General features: G+C 41.0%; 2 protein-coding genes across 2 annotated transcripts; one reads left to right on the forward strand and one right to left on the reverse strand.

The window, feature by feature from the left end:
- Positions 1 to 719: 719 nt before the first annotated feature.
- atp7a (ATPase copper transporting alpha) lies at positions 720 to 17,324 on the forward strand. Its single transcript, XM_044363002.1, has 23 exons — positions 720 to 1,231; positions 2,348 to 2,477; positions 3,900 to 4,404; positions 4,936 to 5,712; positions 6,224 to 6,436; positions 6,537 to 6,700; positions 6,955 to 7,116; positions 7,279 to 7,355; positions 9,416 to 9,638; positions 9,799 to 10,032; positions 10,154 to 10,245; positions 10,731 to 10,858; positions 11,154 to 11,308; positions 11,393 to 11,527; positions 11,731 to 11,925; positions 12,107 to 12,289; positions 12,418 to 12,631; positions 12,735 to 12,881; positions 12,979 to 13,121; positions 13,459 to 13,662; positions 14,582 to 14,699; positions 14,961 to 15,063; positions 15,203 to 17,324. The coding sequence occupies exons 2-23, from the start codon at positions 2,358 to 2,360 to the stop codon at positions 15,474 to 15,476; spliced, it is 4,566 nt and encodes a 1,521-aa protein (XP_044218937.1). The 5' UTR covers positions 720 to 1,231; positions 2,348 to 2,357; the 3' UTR covers positions 15,477 to 17,324.
- A 66-nt stretch (positions 17,325 to 17,390) lies between these two features.
- On the reverse strand, positions 17,391 to 25,965 carry sfxn1 (sideroflexin 1). The gene is made up of 11 exons (XM_044363003.1): positions 25,832 to 25,965; positions 23,957 to 24,126; positions 23,694 to 23,864; positions 23,234 to 23,332; positions 23,049 to 23,124; positions 22,631 to 22,716; positions 22,393 to 22,520; positions 22,241 to 22,290; positions 21,907 to 21,956; positions 20,290 to 20,337; positions 17,391 to 20,167 (listed from the first exon to the last, which is right to left on the reverse strand). Exons 2-11 carry the CDS (start codon positions 24,118 to 24,120, stop codon positions 20,071 to 20,073), a joined length of 969 nt encoding a protein of 322 aa, XP_044218938.1. The 5' UTR covers positions 24,121 to 24,126; positions 25,832 to 25,965; the 3' UTR covers positions 17,391 to 20,070.
- Positions 25,966 to 27,329: the final 1,364 nt, after the last annotated feature.

The raw sequence follows: 27,329 nt of genomic DNA on the forward strand, positions 1-27,329 counted from the left end.
GCACTTACAATGTGATAGGGGACAAAATCTACAGCCCTCCCTGTGTGCAAAAATGTATTTAAAAGTTTATTTTAAGCTAATATGAAGCTTCAGTCATTCAAATTAGTCAAATCAAGTCAATATCTTTCAAAGTTGTTGTCATTTTAGTGCCAAATTTGGCCTTTTTGTCACTTCCACCAAGCTCAACGGGAAAAGACTGTCAGGGAACTTTTTACTAAAAAGACTGTAATTGTGGAAGATAGCCACTTTATTTGACTAACTCAGGCTGCTGACACCTCATACTATCTTCAGATGAACTTTTAAATACATTTTTTCTCAAAACGAGGACTGTGGATTTTGTCCCCCATCACTTACATTGTAATTGCATTTAGAGGGAACTTTTAATGGCCAGTACGAAAAGGAGGAATGATTACAGCAAACAAAACCTCTTTCAATGTTCATTTGGGCACCTGACTGTTCTTTTATGACACACTTGAAAAATTGTGAACCTATCCTTTAAGAAGTATTTAGTAGTAAGTGTATTTTCTCAAAAGACTGGAACAATCTAAGACCGATGGTGATATAGGATCATATTAGAGAGTATAGGGCACCTAAATGATGACAGGAGGACAGTAAATAGTCAGGTGTACGAAGGGAGGGACAAGGTGACGGACGAAGGGATCAAGGAGACGAGGTCACTTAAAAAAACGAATCCTAATTAGAGTGCTAAATAGGCCCCGAGTTACGCCTTTTAGGCTCACTTACTTAATTTTCAGGTTATGTCCTTGTCAGTTATTAGCATATCCTAACCTAAACCATTGTCTTAATCCTAATATAAACCCTTCCTAATCTAAATACAAACAATATCCGACTAGCAGATCGCTATTTTTGAGTTGATGGTACGAGTAAATAGAATTGCAGCCTGTTAGGTTACTCCCAGGGTATATTTTCCCAAATTTTTGTTGTCATGGATCCCCATCGTGCAGCTCCGCCCCTCCCCGCCAACGTCACGCTGTGCAGCCGTCAGTCACGTCGGCTTGGGAAGAAGAAACAAAAACAGCTTCACAGAGCTCAGTTTTGTGCTTACAGGAGGAGAAAACTCTCATTTCATCACTCTCCGTTTTTCTCCAGAGGCACCACGATGCCGAGACGTGTCCGTTTTATTGCTTGTAACGAAGGGTGAAGAGAAGAAGCTAGGTTGCTAACGTCAATAGCCTGTAGCTAACTAACCGGTTACTTCCCTTTCAGTAAGGTAAGAGTTGTGCTTTCTTAACTTTTCATGCTAACTCTAACGTGTGCTGTGTCTTAACAGAACATACAATTTGTCTAACAGCTTAAGGAAAGAGTTTTATTTTTCTTGTTGACACCATTGCTGATATGATTATATCATACATTGTTTTTGGAGTTAAGCAACAAGCGGGCGCTAGCTTACTGTTAGCTGGCTTAAATGACATGTTAACGTTAAAATGTCTGAGCCTTTCAGTCACCGTCACTAAAAGTCACAAAACTAACGTTACAAATTTGATGTACCTACCATTAACTCTGTGTATAATTATATTTTGATGGGTAAACTGCTTATTACCCAAGAGAGTATCAAAATCAGGTTAACTTATTTTCGCACTTATAATAGTGACTTGCATTTTCCTTGAGGTTTTTTTCTGAAGCCGTTTCATTATCTCAGTGTTTCTCATTCTCAGTCTTGGTCACTAAGACCCAGCATCCTGCTGGTTTTCTGTCCTATCAGTCCGTTTAGTGGCATTCATTTTGGTATCTTGGAAGTAAAACATTTGAAAATATAAAAAAGTCTCTATGTCAATATGACCAAAGTTTTGAGCTAAGGTGATACTGGTGTGGCAATGCTGTGACAAATGTCACATTTCAGGTAAACATTGTGTGGATAACGAAGTGACAACTGAATTGTCTCCCGGCCACGATCCTCGTAGGACAGTAATGCTATCGGACTTTCGTTTTCCCTAAAATGTTACATAATGTTTCAAGCTTAAATCTGTCATTGTTTGACAGCAATGTTTTTTTTAACCAAACTATTGTTCTAGCAAGGAAGCAATGAAATAAGAACGACTCCTCAAGTGTTTTTGCATTTTTTCCACACTATTGTACAAAGAAGCTTTGTTTCATGTCATTTTTTTTTGTCAAGTGAAGGTGCCAGAAGTGGAAATGATGGCAAACATTTATATGAATTAGTGTGGTTTGTTTGCAGCGATGAAGCATTTTTAGTATTCTATTTTTATTTTACATTTCCTGTCTCTTCTATGTTTTGTCTTGACTTTGTGAGGCTTTCTCTCAGTGGCTTTGTATGTTTGTATGTTAGACAATATACAATGAGTTTTTTTCCTTTTGTCCTTTTTAGATCAAGAATCATGACGCACAAAGTCAACCTGTGTTCAGTTTCCCTCGGAGTGGAGGGTATGACTTGTGGCTCCTGTGTCCAGTCCATAGAGCAGCGCATCGGGTCCCTCCCTGGAGTAATCCATATAAAGGTGAATGATAAGAAATTTTCGCATGCAACATTTAAAAGCTGTCTTTGCAAAGACATAAAGACACTCTTTACTTTTACAGTGTCATTGAGCAATTTGAAGCAGTTCTTGAAATTAGCTGACTCCAAATTTCTTACAAGGCACTTCTAGTTCAAAAACAGGATCTGAAATGGCATGAGTTAATGTTGTAACAATGCCATCATTTTTCAAACATTAGAAACTTGTGGATAAGGCAGATATGTTTATATAATTAAATTAATGAAATGTTCCTGCCCATATAAAGTAATAGAGTTATACAGGTAATAGATATTTGTCCTATACCCTTACCCCCTCAGGACCAGCTGGTTTGATTTACAACCAAGTTACATCCATGTAGCCACAAGAGATAGCCAAATTGCAATAGTTGTGGCCTGTTCTTTTGTTTATTGTGTGTTTACCCCTCAGGCTGAGGTTAAATGAGAAGATAACTTAATAGTGTGTTCCCGATAGAGCTCTGCCCTTTGCAGGACTGTGACAGCAGGTCGATATGCAGTCTGTACCCACAGGAAATGTCATTTTGTGTCTTTACAGAATTTAGTGCCTGGCTCATTTTATGTTAATCGATATGAACATGATCTGGTAGGAGTGAATTGGTTTTCCTGGTAATTGTGTCATTCCTAGTCCCCCTCTTTCTCTCATTCTCAGATGAAAATCCAAGAGGCAGGCACACTCACTTACCACTAAACCCCCACTGTGGTTTGTAACTTATGGCCCAGTCAAGTGATCCCTTCAGTGTGTCACATGTTTCCTTCCTGCTGAATAGGAAAAGCTAAGGGTCATCATGCATTCGGAACACGCTGTAAGCTTACCAAGGCCACAGACTCATTTTACCCATTTTTTATATCGTAAAGCTCCATTGTTGAGATAAGACTGATTCTAAAGATTGATGATATACTGAATCCAGGCTTTCACCAAAGGCAAATGAACCCACTTTAAGCGCTTGGCAGTATTATTGGTTCATTAATGCACTTTCTACAGTTCATCAGAAACTGAAAAAAGAAATTAGAGAATGCTTTTTAGAAGGAAAATCGACTGAAAACTACTAAATATCATTCATGTGAGTGAACCGATGCAGAAAGAGTGTGTTAGTAGTATTTTAGAAATAGAAAGTAACCAGGAACATTTACACATTTCATTGGTCAAACTGGTTATTAAAGAGTTGGCTGGTCGAGCCAGATTATTAGACTGGGTGAAGTTACTCTTTAAATGTCACCTTCTCAAACTAAATTTCTTTCAGTTTTTATTTTTCTAGTAGAATTACACATTCCACTAAGACGCAGCTACTGAAGTGATTTATCTTAGCTGGATTTTTTTACCCTTTTGTCATATTTTATGACTATGTTGTATCGGTTTATCTTGAACTATAACATGACTTTTATTTTATAGGTGTCTTTAGAGCAGAAGAATGCCACCGTTATATATGACTACAGCCAACAGAGCCCAGAGTCTCTGTCAGAGGCCATTGAGGACATGGGGTTTGAATCAAGCCCATCAGAGTCCAGCACAGCCACACCTGTTTCCACAGATACCCAGCTGGTCCCCACCCCAGGCCTGACACCTGCAGCCCAACAGGAGGCCTTGGAGAAGCTTTCTCAGATTCAGGGAGTACTAGATGTCAGAGAGAGCCTGGCCCAGGCGGGTCTCACTGTCACCTTCGTCCCGTCCTTGACTTCTGTGCAGCAGCTGAGTGAAACGGTGGCTAGTGTAATGCCTCTGGAGATCCCCACACCCAGCAGCCCTATGCAAAAAGGCCCAACCTTGTCCCCGTCTCACAGCACAGGAGGCGGAGTGGCACTCCTGAAGCTGTGCATTGAAGGAATGACCTGTCACTCCTGCACCACCACTATCGAAGGGAAGATCGGAAAACTGAAAGGGATTGAGAAGATCAAAGGTGATGTACTTGACCTGTTCTACGACCTCACTGTCTGAGAAAAAAGTGTTGTTGTGACACAGTTGCTGCACGGCTGGAATGCACATCTTACAGTTCACAGGTGTCCTGTCATTGTGTATGACAGGCTATTTGTAGATTCACCACTGACAGATTGCTCAGTGGGATTTAACTATGACTCATAAAATCCTTTCACTCGCATTGTCACAAGGAGTGACATGTAGTCGGATAAGATTATGTCTGCTGTATGCAGAAATATAATTGTGTATGAACTGACTGAAAATGCTATATATGGTATATATTTTACATACACTGTTCCAAATTTCTTTTTCAAAATATAGTATTTGTAAAGCACAAAAATTTAATACTTGCACCAAATTTTTTGATGACTGAATGCTCCATGTGCTTAAATTTCATGTCAGAATCCGCATCATCTTTTCATGCATGGTCACTTTCAGTTATAGGTAAATAATCTAAATTTAAGTACTTTATGCCGTGTTTATTAAAAGAAAACATTGTCTTTATTTTCCACAGTTGTTTTAGACTCTCAAGAAGCTGCAGTTGTCTACCTGCCTTACCTCATTACTGTCCAAACCATCATCGACCAGATTGCCGTGGCCGGCTTCAAAGCTGTTGTGAAATCTAAGCCCCGCCCTCTTCAACTGTCCCCCAGTGAAATCGAACGTTTTGTCGATTCTCAAAAACCAGCTGTTTCTTCACCATCAGAGACTTCAGAGGAGACAGAAATCTTCATAGACACAACTCTTGTCGCGCTCAGGGTGAAAGGCATGCACTGCCGGTCCTGTGTGGTCAATATTCAAGACAATATCTCCAAGCTGCCTGGTGTATCTTCTGTGGAGGTCTCTCTAGAACAGGAGAAAGCCTCCATTTGCTACGACCCGATGACAGTCACAGTGCCTCAACTGCAGCAGGCAATTGAGGCACTGCCTCCAGGAAACTTCAAGACTCAACCCTGGGACTCCGCTGGCCTTTTCAGTCCTGTATCCACCTTGCCCGTACTGGCCTTATCATCACCTCGATCTCTTGGAGCGACCCAGGCCAAAGCTGCTGCCTCACAGCCTTGTTTTAGTCAGCCACTGGCATCTGTGGTTAAAGTTCACATTGAAGGCATGACATGCAATTCCTGTGTCCAGTCCATCGAAGGAATGATCTCCCAAAGGAAGGGCGTGATGTCAGCCCAGGTTTCTCTGGCGGATCACCAGGGGACCTTTGAGTACGATCCCCTCCTGACCACACCAGAGGAGCTGAGGGAGGCCATAGAGGACATGGGCTTTGACGCCTTCCTTCCTGGTGAGAGGATAGATGGTGTGATTGTAGAGTCTACTACTCAGATAGTGGCATCGTTAAAGCAGTTTTACTCTAGTGACATGATGGGAGAATTGTTTTTCCCATTATTGATCACTTGGATGTTTGCCTTAAACTATGTATGTGCAGAATCTGACACCAGTCCAACTTTTGAAGCCAGTCGTGGTCCAGTATACAGCTTATACAAGTGTACCTTCAGTGCACATATGCAGAGAATGGACTTTTCTGTGAAGTAGCAGACATGTTGTGTCCAGCAGTTAAAAAAAAACATATCAGACACAAATTATTGTTAAAAGCAAAAAGTTTTCTTTATGTCTTAAAACATATCCAGAGGGGATCTTTATTTTCCTTCCCTCTGGATGTTTCCCCTCTGTTCAATTATCTGTTCCCTCAACTTATTTCTGTGAATCCAACTCATCTAGTTGCGGTACTTGAGCTATGATAGCTAACTGAAAATTCGGATTCCTTTTTAATAACTATGATTTGTTGTCCACAGAGACCAATTCCCTGCTGCCTACGTCAAATACCAGTCTCTCAAAGTCTTCAAGTGTCGCACCTGTGAAAGATAAGGAGCTAGACAACGACCTACACAAAGAAACACTCCAGGGATGCAACGGAGACACACACTCTAAATGCTTCATCCAGATTGGAGGCATGACCTGCGCTTCCTGTGTGGCAAACATTGAGCGAAACCTCAAAAATGAACCTGGTCTGTAAAAGCACAGAAATTAATATATTTTTTAATTTCAGTAAAGATTACCTCATGAGTCTGGATTGGATCTAAAGGGAAAATCTATAATTTTGTGCAGGTATCTACTCGGTTCTGGTAGCACTAATGGCCAGTAAAGCAGAGGTGCGTTATAACCCTGAAGTCATCGACCCAATGAAGATAGCAGAATGTGTGAGAGAGCTCGGCTTCACCGCCTCAGTCATGGAGAACTATGAAGGCTCAGATGGAAACCTAGAACTAGTGGTGAGTCAGATTAAGGCTGCGTTTAAATTATGTTCATGTTGTATTAAAAAGACAAGGTGCATTCAACACAGTAATTTATTTCCAACATGAAAACTATAAATAAACAGTTCCATCCCTGGTTGAGAGAAATATCTAATACATATGAGCTGCTTTTCAGTAGCTTAAATGAATCATGTCAGCTCCTCTTTTCATCCCTTCTTTTATATATTTTTGTCCCTTTCTCTACTTGATTGCTCCTCTTCACCTTCTTTCAGGTCAGGGGAATGACGTGTGCCTCTTGTGTTCACAAAATTGAATCCAGCCTTATGAAAGAAAAGGGGATTATATATGCCTCTGTTGCCTTAGCAACCAACAAAGCACACATTAAGTACGACTCGGAAATTATAGGGCCGCGAGACATCATCAAGCTGATTGAGGTATTACTCCTGTTATTTATACATTTGTTCAGTTATTTTTTAGCAATGTTCCTCATTGCATGTTGACACCAACTCATATTCATGCAAACCAGAGAATTAGTGAATTTTATTATACTCTTATAATCATAAATAACCTTATGATTAAATTTGACTGTTTTGCAGAACCTGGGGTTTGAGGCATCTTTGGTGAAGAGGGACCGCACTGCCAGTCATCTGGACCACAGCAAAGAGATACGACAGTAAGAAGCATTTTGTTTTTGTGCGTGTTTCTGTCTGCTTGTCTACGGTCAAGAACATGTAAAAGCACCAGTTTAAGCTTGTCAATCTTAATCCATCTCTCGAACTTCAACTTTGTTCACATAGCTTGTGTGTTGTTAGATTTAACTGGAGCTTGAATTACTATTACACCAAATGTTTTTTCTTTTAAATGATGACTCAACTATTCATCTTACTATTTCTAAAAAAAAAAAGAGTTCTTTTTTTTAGGTCTGGCAACTGCTAAAATGCTTGTACAGAGATGGAAACACCCCCACTTAACATTACACAATGGATTCTGGGATTACAACACCCAGTCAGTTTTTCTCCATATAACTTGGACCATTAGTGCCAGGGAAAAGACAAGAAGCCCTGTTGAAGTCTATGGAGAGTTTCATGACAATTAAGAAACCTCTAGTTGGGGAAAAATGTTTTGAAACATACAGGTTGAACATACATTCCCATCCCAACCTTTGACTGGTACTGCATGTGATTTTATTTGGGGGAGGACTGAAGGATATGAGGGTTAAGGGTTTTGGCTCATTTTGGACATATTATCCACACATAATAATATATACACTCAGCAACCACTTCGTTAGGTTCACCCTTCTAATACTAGGTAGGACCTCCTTTTGCCCCCAGAAATTGAGATTCGCCATACCAGGTGATGTTTTTGTTGTTTTGGTGAGCCTGTGCCCACTGTAGCTTCAGTTTCCTATTCTTAGTTCACAGGAGCATAACCTGGCGTCGTCCTCTGCTGCTGTAGCCCATCCGCATGTTGTGCGTTGAGAGAAGCTCTTCTGCATAGCATTGTTGTAATGTGTTGTTATTTCAGTAACTGATGCTTTCCTCTCAGGTTGAACTAGTCTGGCCACTCTCCTCTGAACTCTCTAATTAACAAGGCGTTTTCACCCACAGGACTGCCCATTGTTGTGTTTTTTTTTTGTTTGTTTGTTTGTTTGTTTTTGCATCATTCTCTAAACTCTGGAGACTGTTGTCTTAGGAGATTAGCAGTTTCTTAAATACTCAAACTACCCTATCTGGCACCAACAATCATTTCACAGTCAAACTTGCTTAGATCACATTTCTTTCCTGTTCAGATATTTGTCTGAACAACAACTGAACCCTGTGATCTGTCTGCTTTTATGCATTGAGTTGCTTTCACATGATTGGCTTATTAGATATTTACTTTAATGAGCAGGTGTGCAGGCATATATTTGCATATATGTGTAAATATATGCTCAGTGACCACTTTATTACGTACACCCTATGATAAAGTGGCCACTGAGTGAATAAACACTGTGTACATTCATGAATGAGTAACAATCTCGTACATTTCCTCTAAACAGAGTTAAAAAGTAAATCACAAAATAAAATGTATATTTATAGGTAAAGCAGCAGTAGTCGAGTGAGCTAGAGAGTGAATGAAGAGAGCGAGCAGTGCTGGCGAGAACAAAGCTGTGAATCAGATAAAACTTTATTTTGTGATTGTTTCAAGGCGGTTATGTTCTAAAGCACAGATAAACACACCCACACCTCTGCACAACTCTGTGGGAAGGTGCCACATTGCCAGATCTTGTGTGAATGCAGAGCTTCATCCTGTCCACTGTGGCCTCTCAGCTCTGCGTGTGTGTAGCTCAGCCCCGCCCTCGTTCAAGCAGACACACAGACTTGCTGCTCTTTGTACATCCATGACACAGAGACAGAGACAGAGAGCAGAGCGGAGCAGAGGAGAGAGACGGAGACAGTGATGTAACCTGGTCGCTATGCTACAAGTCACGACCTCACACCCTGCACACTGTTATTGGCTGAGGGCTACACACCCACTGCCCAAAAGTTGATGCCAAGAAGCATCTGAACACAGCAAAATAATAAGAAAATACAGGCAAAGGACATGGTTTCTGCAGATAAATACACTGCCACACACTTCTAGGTCATAAGTGATGTTTGGGAGATTATTTTTAAATGAGCCTAAACATTGTTTTTTAGGAAAATGTATATCTTTAAATAACTAAATAATGCACAAATGTCTCTGCTCTTCAAGGTGGAAGAAATCTTTCCTGGTGAGCCTGATTTTCTGCGTGCCTGTGATGGGCATGATGATGTACATGATCATCATGGATTACCAGATGAATGCCTCACATCAACACAACGCCACGGCAGAGGACCGCAACCACTACCACTCCACTATGTTCCTGGAGAGACAGCTGCTCCCAGGACTCTCCATCATGAACCTCCTCTCCTTCCTCTTTTGTGTGCCTGTACAGGTAATTCGGATGGATTAACTGCACTCCCAGAAAACATAATATGGAAATTTCAGCTGCACATTTTTGGGATTGTGAAAGAGGCACTTATTCAGCAGTTTCACCAGATGTGATGGAGAAAGAAATATTTGGTGCTCAGCCTTTTGTCTTTTCCTCTCTTTAGTTTATTGGAGGACGCTACTTCTACATTCAAGCCTACAAAGCTGTGAAACACCGATCTGCCAACATGGATGTGCTAATAGTTCTGGCCACTTCCATAGCCTTCACCTACTCATTCGTCGTGCTGTTAGTGGCTATGGTGGAGAAGGCAAAAATAAACCCTATTACCTTCTTCGACACACCACCTATGCTCTTTGTCTTCATCTCCCTGGGACGCTGGCTGGAACAGATAGCCAAGGTTGAACTTGTTATCATTATTGATATCTATGACTTTTAATGTACCATAATAAAATTCAGAACCTTGATAGTATTTATTAGTCACTTTGAAATGGTTTTGTTTGCCTGTTTCTTCCTTTCAGAGCAAGACATCCGAGGCTTTGTCCAAGCTAATGTCTCTACAAGCTACTGAGGCCACAGTAGTCACTCTTGGCAGCGACATGTCTATTCTCAGGTACTTTCTGTTCTCTTCACTTGTTTTGTTTACAAGAACCTCTCATATCTTTAGTTGGCTGTAGATTACAGCATATCTGAATCTTTGCAGTTGAAGTGCCAGTAGATAAGTCCAACAAAGCATAACAAAGACTACATAAACAAGCTGCAAGTGATTTTCCAACAGTTATAAATACCATGTTTGACAAACAAGGCATTATGCAGTTTCAAGCAATATACAGTATTTACATTTCCCAGGACTGCCTAGTACCAATATCTGATTCAGAAAATCTCAAGTCAGGTCTTTCTTATGTCCATCACATTGGACCTTATTAAAAAAAAAAAGAGTTTCATTTGTTTCTGTCTTGCAGAGAAAAATCTGGCTAAATAGAATTGTTAATCATGGTATCAAAAAATATAAAACTACAGTGATATTTTAACATTTATTAAAATATTGGAACTGTATTATTTATGGTGACTTTTAAATTTGTTTGATGTATGTTCCAGTGAGGAGCAGGTGGATGTTGAGCTGGTGCAGAGAGGTGATGTGGTGAAAGTCGTTCCTGGAGGGAAGTTTCCAGTAGACGGCAGAGTCATTGAGGGGCACTCCATGGCTGACGAGTCTCTCATCACAGGTTGGTCACAGTCAATGGAGGGGCAAGTGTTAGTTACTATTTATTAAGGGCTAGATACTGTACAAGGATTATTGTCCTTAATTTATCTTTATTAGGTAATATCAGTGTTCAACCTGAAAACATTGTCATAATATGAAATAATCAATTACCAGTCCTACCATACGTGAAGTCTGTGGTTATTATAGAAGCTGAGGTTTCTGCCAAAGCACCAGCATTTGCTCCAGATGACTTGCTGCTACTTGCTGCTGCTTTGGACTTTTGTGTTTTCTGACCAGCTGTTGCTTTGTGACTCCAGGTGAGGCCATGCCAGTGACTAAGAAGCCCGGGAGTTCTGTGATTGCAGGGTCCATTAACCAGAATGGATCTCTGCTGGTCAGTGCTACACATGTTGGCATGGACACAACGCTGTCTCAGATTGTCAAACTAGTCGAAGAGGCTCAGACTTCAAAGGTGAATAATGGGGGTTGAGATCTGCATTGTATCTACCTGCTCTCACATGGTCCAGGTGTTTGATAGCTGACATTTTATTTTTAGGCTCCCATCCAGCAGTATGCAGATAAGATCAGTGGCTACTTTGTACCCTTCATTGTCGGCATATCAGTCCTCACATTGATCGCATGGATCTTCATTGGATTTTTGGACTTCCCTCTGGTGGAGAAGTACTTTCCTGTGAGTCTTCTTTTTAATCTAAATGTCTAATTGTTCCTCAGTGTAGCATCAGGGAATCACATCCATTACTCTCTAATCCTTTTTTCAGATATAAAAAGTAACATTAATAAATATCTCTGCCTATTTAACATGTTTCATCAGTGAAGGTGAAGATGCTTGTAATAAATTTTAAAAAAGCTAAAATTTCCCTTTACTTCCTGCAGGGTTATGACAAGAGCATTTCTAGGGCTGAGGCAGTGATTCGCTTCGCCTTCCAGGCCTCCATAACAGTGTTATGCATCGCCTGTCCCTGTTCCCTTGGCTTAGCAACCCCGACAGCTGTCATGGTGGGCACAGGGGTTGGAGCCCAAAATGGCATCCTGATAAAGGGAGGGGAGCCACTCGAGATGGCACATAAGGTGTGTTAATAATGATATTGTGATGGCTCTGATACTGTATGTAGTCAGCCAATTATGTAACAGACCAACTGTCAATTTAAACACATTATGAAATGCTTTTGGGTTCCAAGGCTACAGTACAACACCAGTGTAGATATTTCTCTTTTGATTAAATACCCTAAAAACAACCTTTTACACACAGGTCCAGTCAGTGGTGTTTGATAAGACTGGCACCATTACATACGGTGCTCCGAAGGTAATCCAGGTCAAGATAGTTGTGGAGGGTAACAAGATGCCGCGCTCCCGACTGCTGGCCATTGTGGGCACTGCGGAGAACAACAGCGAACACCCTCTGGGAGCAGCTATCACCAAATACTGCAAACAGGTTGGTTTCTACCTTAGATTTAACCCTCATATGGCCTCCAGCAAGTCCTCATCTTAGATCACTAGTCCTCTGTTTGATCTACAATTAAAAGTGATATTAAACATCCATTAATATCTGTGTGTGTGCAGGAACTTGGCACAGAGTCTCTTGGCTCATGCACAGACTTTCAGGCAGTGCCGGGCTGCGGCATCCGGTGTCAGGTCAGCAACACAGAGACCCTGCTGAAACAGGCGGACAGTGACAGTGAGGACAACAACCAGCGCAACAGTGTCCTCGTCCAGATCAGTGACACCCGGGTGTCAACCAGCTCCCATCCACTCATCATGGACCCACAGCCACTTAGTATGTTGGGAAACATTTTTGTAGTCATTTATACAGTTGTGTTTCATTCCCCTTTATGTTTCCTTGCTGTTGTGAATCTAACTCATGTGATCTCTACGTGTAGGCCTTGTGCAGTCAGCCACCTACACCGTCCTGATTGGTAATAGAGAGTGGATGAGGAGGAATTGCCTGCAGATCAGACCAGATATAGATGAAGCCATGACGGAGCATGAGCGCAGAGGACGCACTGCTGTCCTGGTAGCTGTAGACAGTGAGTACCACATGAAATCTAATATCTGTTCTTCACTAATGGTTTTGTAGAAAAAATACTTTAATTCTTACCGTTCAACACTTTGTTTTGTTCATAGATCTGCTGTGTGCGATGATAGCCATAGCAGATACAGTGAAACCAGAGGCTGAGCTGGCAGTCCACACTCTGACCAACATGGGTCTGGAAGTGGTGCTGATGACGGGAGACAACAGCAAGACAGCACGGGCCATCGCTGCTCAGGTGTGGACGATATGCTGATTGTGAAAATACAAACATCTTTACACTCGGAGTGGGTGATTATGGTTGCAAAGAAAACAGTAACATTGACGTAAAGGTAGCCTTTAAACCAGAAAATATAACATGTATAGCAAGATATGATCACAATGTCACAATAAACACATCCCCGTACAATATCTTGTTTTGTATTTTTAAGCAAATTAATTAAAGCTGAAAAATATCAAAATGTAATTTTTTATTGCACAGCTCGACCATTTTTGTGTATTAAGTTGTAAATGGAAACCCATCATGTTTGTTCGTGTATTTCTGAGCCTGTCTGTCTCTCTGCTTCTTCTACCAGGTGGGGATCAGGAAGGTGTTTGCTGAGGTGCTGCCCTCCCACAAGGTGGCCAAGGTGGAGCAGCTGCAGCAGGCAGGAAAGAGAGTTGCAATGGTGGGTGACGGTGTCAATGACTCGCCCGCTCTGGCCATGGCTGACGTAGGCATCGCCATAGGAACCGGGACAGATGTGGCCATAGAGGCAGCAGATGTGGTGTTGATCAGGGTGAGTATTTTTGAAAGTCTGTCATGAATGTATGTGTTTGTTCTACAGATCAGCTGTTTCATAACACGGAAGCTGATCAAATATGATATTTATACTGCAGTACGGACGCAGTGTGAATCCTAGGATGTGGCAATAGACAGTATCACAGAACAAACACAGTGTACAAGACACTATCATATGTTGGCCGTGATATTAAAAGTATAATAATAGCTGATTCTGCAATATGTCATATTTTGCAAGACAGCAACACAGACTTTAAATTTCAACCATTGACTGCATATAAATACGGACGATGCGTCTCCACTTCCCACAGCCGGGCAAAAGTGAAGCCAAAATATCTCCTTTCCGGGAGCTGCCATCTTGCTTGTGTGACATTATTTGCAGCCAGAGTCTGCGTAGTAGAGCCGGGTGACGAGATAATGGCCCGCAGGACGCGCCGCCTCAGCTGTCCCGCCGCCTGATGGAAGTTTGAGACCGGCTTACACAGCTGTCAATCATGACGTCACACCCCCTTTTATATCGTCTAATAACAAATTAAAGACAAACTTATCAGAAAAAAAAAATTCATGTGTACTTTTATATTTTTGTTTTTGTTTCATGTCCCATCTGCTAACATGGAGGGGCGGGATTTATGACCTATACTCCAGCCAGCCACTAGGGGGCAATCCAGATGTTTTGGCTTCATTTTTGGGGAGCTGTCATGAAGTCCATCTTTATATACAGTCAATGATTTCAACATTATTCTGACACTTCACATATACAGTGTCAGAATAATGCTTCTAGATTTAATTTTTTTGTTTTTTTAATATTTTTTATTTTCCTCTGTTTTCAAATATTCAACTGTTAACTGTTCTGCAGAGGAGACATAGTTAAAGTAACATTACTGGCCTTTTCATAGCATTTCTTGTCTTGTCTGTAGAATGACCTGCTGGATGTGGTGGGCAGCATCGACCTCTCCAAAAAGACCGTCAAGAGGATTAGGATTAACTTTGTCTTTGCTCTGATCTACAATCTGGTTGGCATTCCTATTGCAGCAGGTAGGCGACCACCCACAAGATTTATTGAAATGATAAAATCGGCAGCCTACTGCTTAAGATGTTTGCCACATAACAGCAACATCCGACAGTGGACGTTTGTTGCGTGTTGTTCTCCATCTCTTTCTCTCCCCTCGTTTTCTGTCATCTCTACTGTCGCTATAATAAAGACATAAAATGCCCCCAAAAATATATAATAAGGAATAATATCATCACATTGACAACCTTGACTGTAACAATAATCTGAGCCGTGTTTGTCTTCAGGTGTATTCCTCCCCATTGGTCTGGTGTTGCAGCCATGGATGGGCTCTGCTGCGATGGCGTTGTCATCTGTCTCTGTGGTTTTGTCCTCACTTCTACTCAAATGGTAATGAGCTGTTTGATGTTTGTAAATGTCACTTCTTATCTGTATGCTTTGTTTTTCTGCCTTTTGAGTGTATTTATATGTAAAAAAAAAAAACAAAAACATTTGCGTCTCTCTTTCTCCCTTCGATATTTTTGTCTAGTTACACTAAGCCCAGTGCTGAGAAGTTGGAGGCCCGGCTGGGTAACAGAAGGCAGCAGGGCAGCCTGTCCAACGTCAGCGTCCACATCGGCATGGGCGAGCTACGTCGACCCTCCCCTAAACTCAGCCTGCTGGACCGCATCGTCAACTACAGCCGCGCCTCCATCAACTCCCTGCGATCTGACAAGCACTCGCTCAACAGCTTGGTGCTCAGCGAGCCCGACAAACACTCGCTGCTGGTGGGGGAGGCGCCGTGTGAGGAGGAGTTTTGCTGAGAAGAGAATATGTAACGCTCACATGGGCCAGCAAAGGCTTTTGTATGCTGAAGTAGACTAACTGCATTTATTCAAGGGTGGGCTACACTAAGCTTGAAAGGGTTACATTGGATAATGGCCCATCCATCTGCTGTAGGTGCCCTCGGGGGGGCCGCTCTGTCGACTTGAAGAGAGCTTATATGCCCCTTGTTTTCTTTTAGCTGATCACATGCACTTCAGAGCATGCTGGGGTGACTTCCTCTCCTTCAGTAGCTGACTTTCTTTTGTTTAGGTCACTGCCCTCGGGCACACTCTCCGACCAAACCTTTAACACTTTGATCCTCTGACACTCTTGAGTGTGCAGGGGGCGTCTTCAGCATCTGCAGAGCCTTGAAGCAGATGTCCACAACCAGGAAGCAGAGTAATGATCAACTCCGCCACTGTGATCATCTGCCAGTACAATCTTTAACATATATCCAAAGACATTTTAACAGTGGTGCCCCATGTAGGAGTGGACACTACAGAGTTATATTTTAACTAATTTTCCTTCTATGGAAAATTATAATAACATTGTTGTATAATTCTATTTCAGAGTATTTATATTACCCTTATTTATCTCATTTTCATTATATCCTATGTGAAAACTGAAATTGTTGAATCCAAATGCCAGTTTGCATTTTTTCTCCCAAAATGTGTGATTACTGAACAAAGGAAGGCTTAAAAAAAAAACTGAATCAATCCAAGAAGTCTTGTAACTTGCTGCAAAACGTGCAGAATGCTAATGGAGTGAGTTGTCTATGTCAGCGTTACCCAAGTGCCAATTGAAATCGCCACCTTGGCAAAGTCCAACACATTCCAAAGATAGCACTGTACAGAGGTCACCTTGGACATAATGTTCAAAAGTGTCAACAGAGATAAGGTCAAGGACTTAAAGCAGAGACCTGAAGAAAACTGACTGATGCCAACTGTAGAAGAGTTTGGTCACAAGTTTCTCAAAGTGGCCTATAAACTCTATAATTGTGTCGACCCCTCTGGTTCTTTGGTTAATGAAGTGAGATGTCTGTCAATGAATGTGAACACTATTTACTGTTAAACAGAAGTTGTTACATGAAGGACACTGTTCTTGGATTACTTTATTTGCTTATCGCAAAGAGATGTTTTGTATTGCGATGCAGTTTGCTGTGAAAAGGCCAAATTGTGAATTCATTTGTGTTTCTTATGTCACCACAACAAGCAAGATGGTGTTACTGTTTCAAAGCTTCTTTCTGATTCTAAGAATTTAAATCATGGATGCTCAACCTCTTTTGTTCATTTCTCAACTTTTCCATATGATTCACATTACTGCACTCGATCAAAGAAACATCTTTAAACCCAGGGGAACAGGAACAGCAGACTAAACACAGCTGAGTCCCGACAGTTTCACCAAACAAGTTACTGAGAAAACAAATGTTGATGATTTAAATAGATTGTTAAATAAAATCACATTGTTCAAGTTTCACACTAATTACATCTCACAGTCATGGACAGCTACTGTTAAACTGTCTGTGCTTTATTGTTTCTCCTGTAAAATATTACAAAGATTTTCTTTTTACTTTTTGCGTAACTCCAGCTACTCCTAATAGATTGTTTTTTCCGCTGATTTTGAGTTATCAGTTTGTCCTGCCGCTTTCCCATGATGCATTATGTTCTAAGGTTGTGAAAACTTGCTGAGCACAATTATGCCAATCAGTTGTTTGTGTGTTACTTTGTAATGATGTCCTTAAGCGCTTCTGATCTATGTGCAGTCAAATTAAGCAAGTCCATGTTTGCTGTCCGTCATCGTTCTTATGAACATTATGTGCCTTGGATTAAAACGCTTTTGTAACGTCACCCTGCTGTGTCCGGTTTAAACCAGAAGATGGCGCTGTGGAGCCGTCAACATCAACCAACACCACATACAATATTTCATCATCTTTATTTCATCCAGTTAGTCTAAACATTACATCACCCCAGTGTACTGCAAAACAATCAAATACCATTTGTCATAATATTCTTTTTCTTAAAAATATTCATTTCAATTAATGCAAACTGTAAATGACTTATTCCCCTTTAAGTCGATTTGTATCGCTTTGGCTGTAGTGACATTGATTTTGATTTGGTAGATTGAAGCTTGTGAACATGTTATTAAGGAGTTAATTTTTACATTTTTGAACACATTAAAGAGGAATCAGGTCTAGTTAGATGCAGTTAAAGGTTAAAGGACACTCAGAAATAATGTCTACCAGAGGGCAAGTTTAATATTTATCATCAGTCTCTCCCTCGCTGATCAAAGATGTACTGAAAAGCGTTGTGGACCGGAAACTGAGCAAGTTTTTAAAAATGTGCAGCATTTGAAATCTGTTACAACATTGTGCTTTTCTGGACTAACACACCGAAAACAGCTGTAATTGGAAAATGCTACATTCAGTTACCTTTAGCACTAGAATAACAAACTTCACTTCAAACCAGCAAGGGGGGGGAAACGGCTCCGACTCGCTCTGGAAACACTGACAATCTAAAATAAACTTACTTATACAGCAATATATGTTAGTAGATTTACAGTATATTAAACATTAAACACCTTACGGAAATCACACACCATGATGAGCAAAAGATGCAATGTCATCAAATCAATGTTCACAAGCATTTTCATGTATTTAAATTTCAAATGTAAACATATGCATTAATCGGACCAAATGGTTTCAACACACACTGGGTCCTTAAAAATACATGATTTTTTTTTTAAAGTTTCAAAATGAGGCGAGGTTGGTCAAACAACTTGCTAAAACATTTTGTGGCTTCAAGTCCATCTTTTTCCCTCTGATCCCTGATTTTAAAGTTGGCCAATGATTTCGCTGTCCAGTCTCTCTGATACGAGATCAGCCTACAACCCCAACTTCATACAGTCGCTGTTAATGTGGCACAGACAGGCCATCGGTCTTATACACCACAACAGCCGTCAGGCCCACGCACACACACGCCAACTGTGTCCAGACACACTAATACTGGCATCATCATGTGAATACTGACGCTGCAGCACAAGTACAGAACAAAAGTTTGAACATCAGACTGACAAGGTGTCCATGATTTTTCACCTGCTTTAATCAGCTCACCAGGCCAGAGCTGAGATAGTGTGTGCTGATGTAACTGTATGTGCTTATTACAGTGCACATGTTTCTCACTTTCACAATGAAATACTGTAGTGAAACTCTAAGCAGGATGTTTGTTGCTGATTCAAGCTTTTAGCTGGGAACTTCCACATTTCTCAAACTCATCAGGCTGAGATCAAAGTGATTACGTTTACTGTGATTTTGAAATGTTTCACTTTGCAATGTTAATGACTAAAGTTAGAGTTTAAACATAAATTGGACAGATGGATCCTTCGATATATCTTCATCCTTGCCTTGAAAAATATGATCTTGAGAGCATATTTGGCATTTTTTTCACCAAAACTTCACATCTATATCGAACATATGCTCCAAATGAATATAAAAATGTACGATAACAGTTGGAAAACAATTGATAAAACTACTACATAAATCTAAAATGTGCGGTAAAAATCAAACCTCTTAGGATGCGGCATAAAGGTACAGAAGACAGAGTGAGTCACATAAAAAAATAGGTCTGTGTAAGGCATGAATGAATGAATTCAATTTTGGTGGAATACTGAAATCACAAAATCCTGGACTGGGGATTATGGAAGCGGCGTGTTTTGCTGAAAAGATTGACAACAACACTGTTTGTCACCACTGTTCAGCTCTCCTGAATTTTTCTTTGAAGCAGAGGCCCCATAGTTAAATACCATGATGCTCATATGCGGAGTGGTTTGTTCATGCATGTTTGGCAAGCAGAATAAATACTGTGATAAACACTGATTATTAAGACATCAAATAGCACCGTGTTGGCCCGTCAATGGCTGCCACCTTCATAGCATCACATTTTATAGGGTGGATCCCTGGAAAATTGTGTTCAGATTGTTGAATGTCACTCATTTGGCAAAACGAACTGAATTAAAGTGAAGAAAAGTGAATGTCATTCTTTAAAATAACACTGTTGAGAGTAGGAGGTTGCAATCGTTGAGAGGTCTAAAAAAAAAAAAAAAATCTGAGTACAGATTTTGGCAAATGCATGAATTGCAGAGGTCTTTGACTAATCAATGGTCAAAATCTGATTATTATCATCAACTGCCTGCCAACTTTAGGTAGGAGAGTGTGAAAATGGTTTGGCGGCGACATACGATCAACAAGTCACCAACTTTACAAAAGAAAATACTGTACAGAAAGTAAAATGTCCATTTAAATCGGTCTTACACGGGCCACTATATCTGTCATGGTAAAACATACTTTTCATCCAGCCCACTCGGGGAGAAAATCTTCTCAAGCAGTTAACAATAAAATCAACAATCACATTGACAAAAGCAAACATCTCATTACAAAGAGACTGACTGAGAGAGGGAGTCCTCAGACATCCATCTGAATGGTGGAAATGAGGAGACACAAACTTAACTTTGGCACACTGAATGAGGAGGGCTGGCAGAGAGGCGAGGACTGAGCCTGCAGCTGTGTTATGGCAGTGTTTGGATGAGGGGGCTGCACACTCATAGCCCTTTGTTGAAGTACACCCTCTCAACTCCTGGGTGGTTGGCCCGGATCTTCTCCTGCAGCTCCGGCTCCAAGCCGCTGACTGACATAGAGCTGGATGACGGGGGGAGAAATGCAGGGGTTAATGCGTCAAACACATTAAGTTGTATTATGCAACGGAGAATCTGCATAATTAAAACTTTTTCCTCACAATCAAGTTTAAACCTTTCACTCACCTCTTCTGAGGGAACAACGCACAGCACAGTGGGGTGGCAAACACAAGGCTGAAAATAAAAACAGACCGATGAAACATGCACACGTACAGTCCAGAGCTTCCTGTTCTGACGTCACCTGTCAAAAAAGACAGTCTGCAGCCACACTAGCGGCTGTCTGCTTCACATCAGTGCTTTGAGCTAAACGCTAACATCACAATGATAATGCTAACATGCTGATGTTTAGCAGGTATAATGTTAACCATGTTAATCATCATAGTTTAGCATGCTAACATTTGCTACTTAGCACTAAAGAGCTAATTAGCACTTTGACAGTACAACTGAGGCTGATGTGAATGTCATTAGTTTAAACCGAAGTATTGGACAAATTAAACTTTTGACTTGATGATAATACGAGAAAAATTCAGAGGGGTCGTAAAGGAGACGTGAGAGCTTGTACTGAATTTCAGGGTGATCCAGTTGTCGACACATGTGACTAAACCACAAAGATGTCCACCTCATGGTGGTGCTAGAGGAACAGTAAGGGGATCCCCAAAGTCATTAGGATTCATCCTCCAGGGACATTTAAATCAGTGGTTCTCAAAGTGGCATCCGGGGTCTCCCAGGGGTCCTTGAGGGGGTTCCAGGGGGTCTCCAGCAAAAAGGGGAATCATTTATTTTCACTATAATTTCCATCCATAAGTAACACAATGACTGAATGTATGAGTGTTTTGGTCATGGGTTTCATACAATTTCTGTAAAAAAAAAAACATCTAAAAGCTAAATCTTATCATAAGGGGATTTGTGGTCTAATTTATATCAGTTTAGGGGTCCTTGACGTGAAAAAGTTTGAGAACCGCTGATTTAAAGGAAAAGTTCAAATTTTTTGAAACACTTTTCCCAAGACTGCTGAAGCCTCATATTTCAGCTGAACTTTAAAGGGTGTTTTGCACAAATATTAAAAGATGGTTTCATGTGCTAAGTTATGGCAAACCATTAAATTGTTTCTGAGAGACTTCAGTCTGGACAAATGTGGTTGACCGACTGATTGCTGAGCCACACCGTTAGTGTGGCTAAAAAGATATCCAATGAACATGACGGAGGGTGAATTTAGTGGTCGGAGCGAGGTGGTTGTTTCCTGTCTACAAGCTTTAAAATTTGTGGCATGTGTCTCAAATTATTTGACAGAACACGTCTATAAAGTGTGTGTGTGTGTGTGTGTGTGTGCTAGTTTACAGGATGTGCTGCTGATCACTGTCACGTCATCTGAGCTGAACTAAAGGCATGTTACACATGAGTGTAATTGCTCATCCTGAGGTCAGAGGAGGTTAAGTGAAGCCAGGAAGCAGTGAAACTCAGTGCAGGATATATTGGTCAAGATGGTAAAAATCAGCCTTCTGACCTCAACTAGCAGTTTATCCTCAATATAATATGAATGCCTGGGCCACAGATTAGGTTTCTGAACTCTATTTACAATGAGATGTGACAAGAGAACTTGATTATAACTTTTAACAACATTTAAAGTGATATAAAAAACATTAAGATTACTGGGTTTCATATCCATGTTGTAAGAAATTAGGTTGTACTTTCAAAGGAATTACACATGGTGGCTTATCAGGTGGACCATCTCTGACGACTCACCAGAATCCCACCAGGCTGACTTGAATAGGTGCACTCATCCATGGGAACTTCTGAAAAGACCAGGCAGAAAAACGAATGAGGGGCACAAAAGCAGTGGTGAATTCCCATACTAGAGTGGCCTCATGTCCTCGGTGCTTTTCATTGCTCTGATGTGTGATTACTAAAAGGAAACCGAGTGGCAGAGGCAGAGTGGGACACCGAGTTCCCACAGTTTAGCTTAAACCTTCACGGTATTTGAAGTCAGTGATGATGAAGTTGATGTCGAGGAGCAAATGCGTTCCTCTTTTGTGAGTTTGTGTCTCAAAGAATGGAACTAAATCAGAAACATGCCTACCCTCAGAAAGGCCTTCTTTTCCAAATGGTTCATTAAAAACGGGGGAATAGCTGAAAAGACACAATTAAAATATTATTACGTCATGCATTTTCAGTTAAAACTGTCAATTAAATGATGCCAACAGCTGTCTGATGATACAAAGATATTCATACCCATTCCTGGAGAAGCCATGAGGATTCTGGAGACCACGACCTGAGAGATGGCCTGCTGTGCTGCTTTCGTCGACTCTCCTAACCTGTTGTCATTCTCGTCTGTTACGGGAATGCCGTGTTGAAGTTCTCTGAGGACAGGAGGGAGCGAAGAGGATTTAGCCTACTCAGAGAAAAGACCTTACAATCTTTGATATCAGTGACATTTCCGATCATGTATGTCATCATGCACTCTCCTTACCTTTGTCTCATCAGTGGGATGTTGATACAGTTAGCAGCGGCTACAGCAGCAAACGGAACGAACCGTCCAATCAGGGGTGAGATGTGCTGCAGCAGGAGAAAGGAGGCACAAAAATAGGAAGGAAGGAAATGAAACAGAATCACATCACATTACTCTGCTTGGCGCAAACCTTTCACACTAGTGAAGGACTGCGGGTTATTGCAGGTTATATTTCTGATATTGTGTATATGCATTATGCTTTTCTACTATAAATCAGCGTTTATTAATAGCTAGCGGGACAACATGCCGATTACAGAGCATGACCCTGTGCATAATATGGCTCTTCTATGACAAAGAGACTATATGTGCATGGCTGACGCCATCGTCTGAGGTCAATACATTAAAATGAGATGTAGAATGGGGTTAGATGAACTGATACCTTTGTTAGTGCATTTAGTCCTAGAGCGGTGGCAACTGCCCCCGTGGTGGCAGACACATAAGCTGTGCCAAGCTGACTGCAAACAGAAGAGTCATCGATCACATCAGCAGTCCACACAAACAGTGTTGAATGAAAAAGGGTTAATATGAGCTGGTGTCAGTGGCAAAAAAACGTCCGTCTCTTACCTGACTGTGATTGGAGCATCACCGCTCCTGTTGGTGTAATTGACTATTGCATTGAAGGACTGATTGATCCACTGCCAGAACAACACAGCCGGAGTTGTCCTGCAAGATTGCAAACAGTGCAGTTTGTGTTGAGGAAAGTGTAAAGATGCAGTTTTCATTCTAGCAGCTTTATTTTACAGCTAAAGTTTAGATTTTCTGGTTTCAATTTGCAAACTTTGAAATTTGACTTCTTTAGAAAGAGTTTGAAAGATTTAAATTACTGGGATTAAACTAAATTTTCTTCTAGACAAATGTCCTCCAGTAATATATATATATAAATGCACAATATTTATATCTATATTAGTAGTAGGGGTAGTGGTTGTACTAGCTTTAGAAGTAGTAGCGTATTTTTAGTAGTAGTAGTAGTGGGAATTAGAGTCACAATTTTATAGTCTGATATAAGACTCCTACAAGTTCTTACTTGTAAAAGGTCATCATGCATCCAGTGATCGTCATGTTCATTGGAACCTGCGCTGACATGCGGCCAATGAGGATCATCTTCTCCCCAGTATCGGGATGGAAAGCTGAGTCGAAAACATACTTGGCTCTCCACAGTTCGTCCTCCGTCAACCCCGGAGAGACTATACCTTGCCTGAGAGACAGTAAAGACAGAAATCCTCCTAACAGCGGCTCTAAGTGGACTTCTACTGATACATCTGTCCTTGTAGCTCTAGCCTGGCTCACCTGTAGTCGGTGATGATTTTGTGCGCGTGTGCTAGTTGTTCGTTGGTGAGGAGGATGTTTCTGGGGTCTGTGACAGTGAAGAAATGTTTAGCTCGGCCCACAAATGTGCTCTGGTCCCACCGGGGCTCCTTGATGTTTATGGAAGTGGATAGCTCTGCTGCCATATTTATCTGGTGAAAAGGAAATGTTATAAAAAATCATATCAGAGGTTTCTCAATGCACGAAACAGTGGAACTCCAGTGAACTAAAGTGTTTCATAACTACACTGTGTTACGCTAATAGTGACTCATATTGTTCCTGAATTCCAGCGCTGTGCAGCCTCTCAGTCCTTGTTTTCTTTTGCAGACACAAGTCAGAGAAGGAGGACTCGTGAAAAAAAAAGCTCCTTTCTGGATTGCCATGCTGCTAATTCAGCATAATGTTGCTATGGCAATGGCTGACCTGACACAAGGGTTGTGAAGCGCTAAATTGCAAAGCTCTATTATGGGCACACACCAACCCCCAAACTATGGCTGAAAAGCAGCACTTGGAAAGTGACGAAGCCCTCTGCATGTGAAGGACTGCAAACGGCCAAACAAATCATTAATTTTTTATCAATAAATTACAAATCATATAAGGGTACAGTGAGCAAAGCACAGGAGGTTATGCAATATTTGGGCTTCTTATCACCTCTAGTGAGTATTTCATTAAATGTTTATGCATTTATGATTTCACAATCTGCAACCAGATAAAACTGGCCTGCACTGACACTGCACTGTCAAAAACATGCTTTGTGGATGTGTGCATGCATGCTCATTCTCCCCAGTGAAGGACAGTGTGCGTGTGTGTGGGTCCATGTAACCCAGTCTGATCTGGTTTTTAACCATTTGTGCCTCTAAGAGGACCGAGCACAGCCAAAGTAAATCAAGGCTATACAAGGATTCGCAGCAGCATGATGAACCTCCACCTGAAACTGCACCAAAGATGGCTGCTGGATTGACAACAAAACAGAAAACTCTCTCTCTCTCTCTCTTTGTTTTTGCTGGCGGCTGTTAAAGTGCATGAGGCGTGCTGTCTCTTTAAATTGAATTAAACTCCATGGGATTCTCACGAGATGGCAACAAAACACCCCTTTCACTACAGCTTATCCAGCAAAACACTGAAACACACAGTGGGTATGATTTGTACAGGAGGCAGCTGCAGTCAAAGCCATGTTAACAGCTTTAATCGATGCTAAATTACTAATAAAGGTTATATCAGACGACTGAACTTTGGACTGACACGGCCTTTGATCTATAAACCCCTCAGCTGGTTCTGCCCTCACTCTCAGCCAATCAAAGGCGGCCTGCGTGGCTACACATTAACCTGCAATTCACAGCAACTCCTCACAAACAAAGATATCGCTTACGAGCAGCATCTGGAGACTGATTTCATATAAGCCTTCGTTTCATATACATCCGACATCTATGACACTGAGAGAAGCTGCTTTCTCTCAGTGGTCGGGAGGGTAAACATGCTGTGGTTAATTGTTCAACCCGACGTAGACCAGTCAAATCTGGACTGGGAAGGTGCTCCTGCAGCTGAGCACAGCGGTGAAAAGCATCCACCAAACAATAATAATCCAAATATCATCCTTGTCAAACGGCTAATTAGGTGCAACATCTGTCCAGCCCGATAATTGTCCAGCTGTGCGCCCCCAGACTCAACTAGTATCAGCCTGCCACATCCCCACATCCAGCGGGGCTTCTCAAAGGAGACTCTCGCGTCTAAATGACAGACTCTCTCCCCCCCACCCCACACCCCCGTCCCCCCCGATTAGAGACGAAACGTGCACGCTGGTGTTTTTGAATTTCGACATCTTTGTGTGTCATGAAAAGATGCGGAGAGGTTACTTACTGCACTGTGGGCTCCGGCGGTCCGCAAGAGGTGTCCCTGAAAGGCTGCAGCCAGCTAATTTTACATGCAGCAGCGTCAGCACAGCTAGTGAGCACACACACACACGCACACACACTCAGTCACTCACACACACGCATTCACTCACACATATACTCACACAGACCACATCCCCCAGTGGAAGGAATCTCACTAAGAAACTAAAAGTCCTGCCTTAAAAACAGGGAGTCGCTGAACAACAGTGTAGTTGCATCGATCAGTAACCGACAGGAAAAAGTTCAGACAATACAAAATGATGTCATATTCTTCTATAAATCAATTGAATTTAACGTAAACATCTGAGGTGACGAATTCACTTTCAACTTTATTTTCGCACGCGCGCTGAGCAGCACATCCGTTAATGACATTTTCGCTGACTTGATGCACAGGCAGTAAATCATTAATATATAATGTTAAAACTAGTAAAACAACAGCCTGACGTTATCAGATAATACGAGTGTGTAGTTAAGAAGAAGGTGACCCTTAAAACGAAATAATTAAAAAGCAATTATTTAATGTAACGGTTTTATTCAATTATATTTGGTTCATGGGAGAAACTAAAATAAATAACAAAATTAAAAACAACACACAAGGGGATCCAGGGACAAATTCCTCTGCATCTGGGATCCGGTTTTGACATATTGAGGTAAACTTATAGCAGCTTTTACTCCACTTCAGGATATTAATCACGTAGACCACAGTGTATATAGTTTGACTAATAGCACTGCTTAGATTTACACATTTATTTTTTCTTTCTTATATTTTTTTCCTTTTATCCTTATAATTGTATCTGTCTGTTCTGTACCAATTACTTTCATTATTTCTATATTTATCATTATTAGTTTTTGTCAGTTTGTATTCACGACAGAGCTTGGATAAAGTCTGACTGCTGTTTTTCTCCACATGCCACTCCAAATGTTTAAAATGTTTTTGGGTAAATGCCTACTATGTATGTATATTGTATTTACTATGTATTTACCTGGTAGATCAATGCTAGCATGTATGCATAAACATATATATATATGCATACACATAATGACATTGAGAATGGCTAAATTTGACCTCATTCATATTTTTTAAATCTCTGCTCATCTAGGTGAATGTACTCCATGTTCAGGTGGATTCATATGTTCTTTATTGTATTTTTTTTTTTAAAGGAAATATTAGTCTAAGTACATGTTCACTATATTTTGTGCTTGTCAACATTTCCAAATAAACCCCCCAAAACTAAATGAAATACATAATTAGTCATGGCTTGAATGGCAGCAGCAGACCAGCTGTTCGTCCCTTCATGGTTCAAATCATAAATATATGACTGTAATGAAAATAAACTGATACAGAAATTTAATTCCCTTGTTACCTGCACACATTCACAGTAAGGCTGATTATCGCCATGCAGATTATTTCATCAGTTCTCATCAGATTTTTTGGGTGTCTGTTTCCATCTAGTGGTGACTGGTGA

The sequence above is a fragment of the Thunnus albacares genome, chromosome 10 (genome assembly GCF_914725855.1).
Source record: "Thunnus albacares chromosome 10, fThuAlb1.1, whole genome shotgun sequence".
NCBI classification, from domain to species: Eukaryota; Metazoa; Chordata; class Actinopteri; order Scombriformes; family Scombridae; genus Thunnus; species Thunnus albacares.

Bases quoted from the DNA above. Each gene is read 5' to 3' on its own strand.
- atp7a (XM_044363002.1), top strand. From the start codon at position 2,358: ATGACGCACAAAGTCAACCTGTGTTCAGTTTCCCTCGGAGTGGAGGGT. The intron at 10,859-11,153 runs GTTGGTCACAGT...TTGTGACTCCAG, and splicing joins TGACGAGTCTCTCATCACAG to GTGAGGCCATGCCAGTGACT. The intron at 11,926-12,106 runs GTGTGTTAATAA...TTTTACACACAG, and splicing joins CACTCGAGATGGCACATAAG to GTCCAGTCAGTGGTGTTTGA.
- sfxn1 (XM_044363003.1), bottom strand. From the start codon at position 24,120: ATGGCAGCAGAGCTATCCACTTCCATAAACATCAAGGAGCCCCGGTGG. The intron at 23,865-23,956 runs GTGAGCCAGGCT...ACTGTCTCTCAG, and splicing joins AAAATCATCACCGACTACAG to GCAAGGTATAGTCTCTCCGG. The intron at 22,291-22,392 runs GTATGAATATCT...GTGTCTTTTCAG, and splicing joins CATGGCTTCTCCAGGAATGG to CTATTCCCCCGTTTTTAATG.